The following is a 7,327-nucleotide window of genomic DNA, read 5'->3' on the forward strand; positions in this document are numbered from 1 at the left end:
TCCAGTATCTCACGGACCGTGCTCCACGGACGTCTGCAGGAGGTTTTATACAATTAGTAACTGTAAGAAATCTAGGAATTTGTCCCCAGAAAAAGTTAAAAAAAAAAAAAAACTATAAATGTGTGTCCTGGAAATGCAGAGAATCATGTGCAAGTCTAAATGGAAAGAAAAGAAAGGTAAAAAGTGGAGGCGCTATATTCAGTGCTGTCATGGAGGAGTTGTCTGGGAATAACTTCTCACAGGTGCCTGCAGCCTCCGCTATGGAAAGCTTCCCACCTCCCTTGCTATACACAGCTCCGGTCCTGGCCGCTGGCTCCATGTGTCCATCTTCAGGTCCGTGGCTTGTTTACTTCCTCTCCGACAAGATCATCTGCTCCGCTGCAGCCTATGACTAGTGTCCACAGGGGACACATCACCGCTGAAGCCAGCAGATCATGTCCCAGAAGATGGACACACTGGAGGCGTCAGGAAGCAGGCAAGTATGATCCCTTCTATAGCGAAGTCAGGCGGTGGACTCCTGTGAAAAGGTAGTTATCTCCCAGGACAACCCCTTTAGTGCCGTCTTCCTCTTCTGTCTAGTAGTTTTCACTGCAACTACAGAGGGCGCAGCAGTTGTAGAGAAAGCAGACCCTCTAGGTGTAATGGTAACGCCCCCGTTGCTCCTAGAGCTCATTTGCATATACTTCATTTTTCTCAGCAATGGTGGGACATATGGTTATGGGACCAACACAGATGTCTCCAGCTGCCAAGTGCACATGTAACAGGTCAGCCAGTGTCATAGGGACAAATCTGCTGACAGATGTCCTTTAAGATCAGGGGAGAAAACACTACTGTGCTACTGCTGGTAAGACAAGGAGACTTGAATCATATGCACCGGACTTTACTGCTTGAGGTGCACTACAAACAATATCTATGGTAGATGTCTGCAGTTCTTGGCAGTCACAGCTTTGTCTCGCCCCCTCCCCCCCAAAACTCATATCTAATCCCAAAAAGAAGAAAGTTTTACAAGAAACTGAAAGTAATGGACCTCATTTCAGGGGGAATCTCGTCTCAACTTGTACCCCCATCTCTCCACAGCGGTCACGGCACTTGTTAGAGATGAGCCTCATGACAAGTCAGAAGACAGTAGTTATCTCCAGGGGCCCTAATCAAAAACATAATTTGTACGCCATTATATCCTATTAATAATCCATGATATAATGCTGTCTGTGGGTTAATACCCTAACATGACATATATTACTAATAACAGGCTATTACATCACAGTCAGTTTTATCAGCATTACATCACATATTATGACTTAGGGTACTTTCACACTGGCGGTAGAGGATTCTGCCAAAACGTATGCAAACTGATAGCATTTGTCAGACGGATCAGAATCCTGATCCGTCTGACAAATGCCGGATCCCTCTCTTCGGTGTCATCCGGAAAAACAGATCCGGCATTTATTTATTTTTTTCACATTTTTTGCTTTCTGAGCATGCGCAGACCACAAAAACTGATCCGTTTTGCCGGAACACGCTGGATTAATGCATTTCAATGTGAAAAAATGCTGGATCAGGCATCGGCATTCCGGAATTTTGGTCGGAGATAAAACCACAACATACTGCGGTATTTTCTCAGTCCAAAAACCATACAGTGACTGAACTGATGCATCCTGAACTGATTGCTCTCCTTTGAGAAGCATTAGGATAAAACTGATCAGTTCTTTTCAGGTATTGAGCCCCTAGGACGGAAGTCAATGCCGGAAAAGAATAACGCTAGTGTTAAAGTACCCCAATGTAGCGCGAGGCCATGTGACGTCATACCACTAGCAGATCACTATTGTATTGCCCCATTCATATTCAGAATCCACACTGCACTTTCTGTAGCGCAGTCTCAGCCCACAGACACTCACGTCACAAGAACCCCTGCACCTAACCGCCCCTCCAGGACACTTCCACTCCACGCGTTTTGACTGGTGGGCTGCAGCGTGTAAAGAGGCCTGAGAGTGGCCGACACACAGCATTGAACAGTTTCGCCGCTCCCAGGCCTTTGCGCACAGAGTCATGTGCTGCACCGACACAGTGGTCCCCCCCAGCCAGTTAAAGAGACCACCGTCAGGAACATTGATTCCTGGCTGCCTGTCCTGTCACATGACAGCCGAGAATCACGGTGCCTGTTGGTAGTTCCCTGCCTGTCCACAGCAAGGTTACGGCACTGTGTGACCCCCGTCAGAGAACCGGTCACGGGGCCCCCATGAAACCACGTGATTTGCGTGGTGGTAATGACTGCCACTGGTCATCTCCTAGATACTATTGGGCAGATTTACTAATCCTGTAGACGGAGGCCGTCTAGATCTGCACCAGATATATCCCAGGGGCTCAGGCTGGATGATGAATCTGGGGCAGGGATAGACACTTTTCTTTGACTCTATACCAGCTATAAAATGGCACAGTCCAAGACTGAATTTTACTCCAGAATTGAGATTCAACACATGACCTCGTAGGCTCCTCTCTTTTCGAGAGTCATAAAAATTTAAGAAATTCTAGCTGTGCCAAAAAAAAATAAAAAATTTATATAGATTGTAGGTGCAGACACATTAGTAAATCTGTGCCTATGTGTACTCACTACCCAGCAAGAGAAAGTGACCACCTCATGACAGCATGGCTGACCATCAGGCAGTGGGTGGAAGTACTGCACACAGAGCCATCAGCCAGGGCCTTTAGGATTTCCCAAACTGAGAAGACCTTTAATGATTTCTGATGCCTTGATTCACCTGTATACAAGACATGGCTGGAGGATGACAGACTCCAGATTAACATCAGATACAAGTTTTTAGGAACCAGCCTGAGATTTTATTTCAGACAGAAAAGGTGAGAATCCAGACACTGACCATATAAAAAGCCAGCAAAAAAATCGATTCAACATATGGCTACCTGGAATACGTCCAGTACTGGAAAATGGCACACATTCAATGATGTTACATTTCTCAAAAGCCTCACATAATCTGTCACACAAGATGTGAAGACCCAGGAGACACGAAGAGTCACAATGTACTCCCCCATAAGGCATTAACATCTTTTAAAGCAAAATTAAAAAGCTGCTGCTCGGTTCATGAAATTATTCACTACTCTATTCAACGTAAAATTGTGCAAAGCCTCATTGTATGGAATTAAAAAGAAAGTGGGGGCTCTGGTCCCCCATGAGATGTCCTGTCCAGACAGGATCTCAACACACTTAATTCAGCACCTTATCTCGGGTCCTCTATCTAGCGAGGACAGAAGTCCCCTGAAATATGACATGCCCGTTCCAAATGTTTCATTTCCCCCCCCCCCCCCCCCCCCAAGTTAAATTTCTGTACAATGTCGGAAGACCAACACACATGAGGGGACTTGGCACTGGATCAGCCCCTTGCTCTGTCAGATTAGGCAAATGGATCTTCGGGAATGGTGTGGACCCCATCCTGGACACAGTGACATGCATATTAAATGGGCTTAGGCTACCCAGGCATTTAGTGAAACTCTACAAACTCCTCAAGTGTTCGTGGGATCTGGTTCTGGTATTTAATGTTGTGTAGACGCACGGCCCGGGCAGCCAGGCACTTCAAGCTCAGCTTCATCTGTGTTTTTAGAAGGATCTCAGACACCCCAGTAGTGCTCCGGTCCAGCGGGGTCTTCTTTTCTTTGTTTGTCATATCTGTATGAGCACCGGCCTCCACCAAGCTGATAATGATGGAGTGCAACGTAAGAAAGTCACTTATGGGACGGTTGTATTGGACAATCAGATGAAGCGGGGTGTTGCCTACATTGTCCGTAGCGTTGACATTCGCACCACAGTCTATAAGCAATTTGGCTACAGAGGCACTGGGGAAGCTGCAAACGTCATTAGTGTGGAAATCATCTACCGGAGTGCTAGAGTCAACTGCTAAATGTAAGAGGCTGCAACCTTCCCGGGTGCGAGGGTCTAGGTGCACCAACCGATAGATCTGTTTGTTGACGCGCGACTGCTCCTCTTCTGAGCACTGGGTCTTGGTGGAGATGCAGACGAGGTAGAGAAAAGTGTACAGATTGCATTCATGGTTTTCCAGTGCAGAATGAGCATCAGGCTCTTGTGGATTCTGAACCCGAGTCATACCACGTTCGATCTCCAAGACACTGCATCGCAAGACATTCTCCACGTCGTGTGCCTTCACCGGCTCATTCAGATGGATCATTTGTGAGAATACCTGAGCAAACCTCAACAGGTCTTTGTGCGTGTTTCGGTTTCCCTTTTGCCGTAGCTGCAGCGCATGTAACCAAAGCTTAATGCACTGCTCAAACTCCATGTTGTCTGCGTACACGGCACCTCGGTAGATTATCGGATGTGACACATCAATATTATCAGACCCAAGAATCCTTTCCCGCACAATCAAGCCCTCCATGTGTAATGCGTCTGTATCATGGCGAATAGCATCCAGCTCGCGCGGAGTGCGACATTCAGTTCTCATGCCATAGGCTGAAATTGGGGGAAGGACCTCCTTGTGAAGGATGTTGTCGGGATCTCTGAAGCGTTCCAGCATGGCCAGGTACAAGTACTGATAAGTCTTGGTAATATTGTAATTTTCACGATCATTGGCAAAGGATGCGCCTAACAACTCTAGCGCTTCTACCCTACTTTGGAGATCAACATCCGAGTGCGCAAGAAGCAGTTCCACCACCTCCGCCTTGCAACTCTCAGCTGCTACTTTTAATGGGGTCATCCCGTGACCATTGACAACCATCGCAGCTTTCCACGTAACCAGTTCGCGCACAATATCTAAGTGTCCAGCTTCAGCGGCAAAGTGCAAAGCTGTAGCTCCACAATGAGCCCTGGCATTTGGATCAGCACGCTGCCCCAGGAGGTAACGAACGACATCCGTATGGCCCTTATAAGCAGCAATCATTAGGCACGTGTTGTCGTACTTGTTGGCAATACCAATGTTCGCATTATTCTCCACAAGGAAGCGGACAATGTCAAGTCTCCCATCAAAGCAGGCCGCCCTTAGTGGAGTGGAATTGGTTACAGTTGTATGATTCACATTGGCTCCGTGGCCGACGAGCAGCTTCACCACTTCATAATGTCCGGCACCAGCTGCACACCACAGGGCGGTCGCTCCATCGATCACATATCTGGAGAACGGAGAAGAAATAACAGAAATGAGCATCATAACCACCTACATCTATTTGACATCATCCCCCTCTATGAGGTCTTCAATGGGGGCTTTAGAAGTCAGGATACAATGAAGATGGCCTTTTTGGGTGGTGAGAAACTTATACATCTCCACGTACATGGCTACAACTACTTCTTCCATGAAGCGCCAAGAGGCATGGCACAACTTTCTTGTATTCCGAATACCATGACTGTCAATGTTCACCTCAATAATGTCGTGTAACAGGACTCCGAAGGGAAGAGGAGGATATCGAGTCCCATTTCAAGACATAAAATGATAATGCAAATCATCTAGAGATGCACAGACTTCTATTGAAGTAGACCGGTCACACAGCAGCTAGCTGGACATCTGGAACTGCATTACAGTCTCTCTCTGGTGGTCCAACTCAAATGACTAAAGGGTGCGCTTGGTTCAGATGAGCCCTGCACCAGCTTCACTGTTAAAGGGTTTACCCAGGATAGTCTATCATTATCATATTAGTGGGGATCCGAGTCCTAGCACCCCCGCCGATTAGCTGTTACAGGGAGCCCTGTGCTCACCAGAGCTCTGGCGAGCGCAGCCGACATCCGGCAGCACTCCAAGGACAAAGTCGTACATAGCATAGCAGTGATGTCACATGACCTAGGAGGCAGAGATCAGGGAGTGCCGGCCTCCTCTAACAGCCGATCGGTCCGGGGTGTCGGACCCCTGCCGACCTGATATTGAATTGACACATGTAAATGCAGCGGTCTCCTTCAGTGAAAGAGCAGCTGACTGTCGGCTGTAACACTGTGCGGTGTAACCTTTATCCTGAGGATAGGTCATCATCATCACATTAGTGGGATCCCCGCCGATCAGCTGTTTCAGGGAGCCCTTTGCTCACCGAAGCTCTGGTGACAGCGCCGTACATTGTATAGCGGCAGTCAGGTTTGAGCAAACCGACCTTCGGATCATAGATCAAAGTATTTGAACGAATCAACTTCAGATCTATGATCCGAAGGTCGGTTCACTCAAGCCTAGTGGCAGTGCTTGGTATTGCAGCTCAGCCCCATTGACTTGAATGGAGCTGAGCTAGAACGAGGCCATGTGACCGATGTACAGTGATGTCACTGGTCTAGGAAGAGGCTGCAGCTAATCGGCGGGGGTCTCAGGTGTCGCACCCTCGCAGATCTGATACTGATGACCAATCCCGAGGATAAGGCCTCATGCACACGACCGTTCCGTTTTTTGCGGTGCGCAAAACACGGAAGCCGCCCGTGTGCCTTCCGCGATCTGCAGAACGGAACGGGCGGCCCATTGTAGAAATGCCTATTCTTGTCCGCAAAACGGACAAGAATAGGAGATGTTCTATTTTTTTGCGGCCCACGGAACGGAGCAACGGATGCTGACAGCTCACACGCAGTGCTGTCCGCATCTTTTGCAACTCCATTGTAGTGACTGGGTCCGCACCCGAGCCGCCTAAACTGCAGCTCGGATGCGGACCAGAACAACGGTCGTGTGCATGAGGCCCTAAGTCACAAATATCTTTTCCTGGATAAGCCCTAAGGGTTCGAGGCTCCTGAAAATCCCCTTTAAGATTTTCAGCACATGGGTTAAAGGGGGGTTTCCAGGTTACTGATATTGATGATCTGTTCTCAGAATAGGTCATTAATATCTGATCAGTGAGGGTCTCACCCCCTTCACGACAGCCATTGACTTCTATGGTATGCAACTATTTTGACCAGGTCCAGCAGAACTAGTCGCCCAGCCTCCCTGCTCTATACTGCTGTCACACTCTAAGCAGCCTGCATGTCCCTCAGGTGTGACCTCCACCTCGGGACTGAGCTGCCCCCTGCTCCCCTCATCACATCCTCACCCGTCAAAGCGCACGGTGCCAGTCTGCTGGGTGTCCACCCCGTAGTGCTCGAGCAGGAGGCGCACCACCTTGCTGTGCCCGTTGCGAGCAGCGATAATAAGAGGAGTCGAGCGCTGTCCGCCATGCTGGGTGACCGAGCTGAGCAGGCTCCGGACCTCCGATTCCGTTCGGTTGAGCAGCAGAGCCGCCAGCGTCAGCACGCGCCCCTCAGCCGCCGCCTTATACACATACACTGACAGCCCCTCCAGGGCCATCCCGGGGAAGCAGCAGCAGGAAGTCCGCGGGAGCTCACTTCCGGTCTGCCCTGCAGAAAACAGACGCGGAC

The 7,327-nt window shown here is 49.0% G+C and overlaps 1 protein-coding gene across 1 annotated transcript; it reads right to left on the reverse strand.

Moving 5' to 3' along the window:
• Positions 1-2,808: 2,808 nt before the first annotated feature.
• On the reverse strand, positions 2,809-7,306 carry FEM1B (fem-1 homolog B). Its single transcript, XM_044279367.1, has 2 exons — positions 7,003-7,306; positions 2,809-5,127 (listed from the first exon to the last, which is right to left on the reverse strand). The coding sequence occupies exons 1-2, from the start codon at positions 7,254-7,256 to the stop codon at positions 3,492-3,494; spliced, it is 1,890 nt and encodes a 629-aa protein (XP_044135302.1). The 5' UTR covers positions 7,257-7,306; the 3' UTR covers positions 2,809-3,491.
• Positions 7,307-7,327: the final 21 nt, after the last annotated feature.

Source organism: Bufo gargarizans, chromosome 2 (assembly GCF_014858855.1).
Source record: "Bufo gargarizans isolate SCDJY-AF-19 chromosome 2, ASM1485885v1, whole genome shotgun sequence".
Classification (NCBI taxonomy): Eukaryota; Metazoa; Chordata; class Amphibia; order Anura; family Bufonidae; genus Bufo; species Bufo gargarizans.

What these genes read in the sequence shown, in the direction of transcription:
- FEM1B (XM_044279367.1), bottom strand. Translation starts at nt 7,256, where the DNA reads ATGGCCCTGGAGGGGCTGTCAGTGTATGTGTATAAGGCGGCGGCTGAG. An exon ending in GGCACCGTGCGCTTTGACGG is followed by an intron (nt 5,128 to 7,002) that starts GTGAGGATGTGA and finishes TCCGTTCTCCAG; the next exon opens with ATATGTGATCGATGGAGCGA.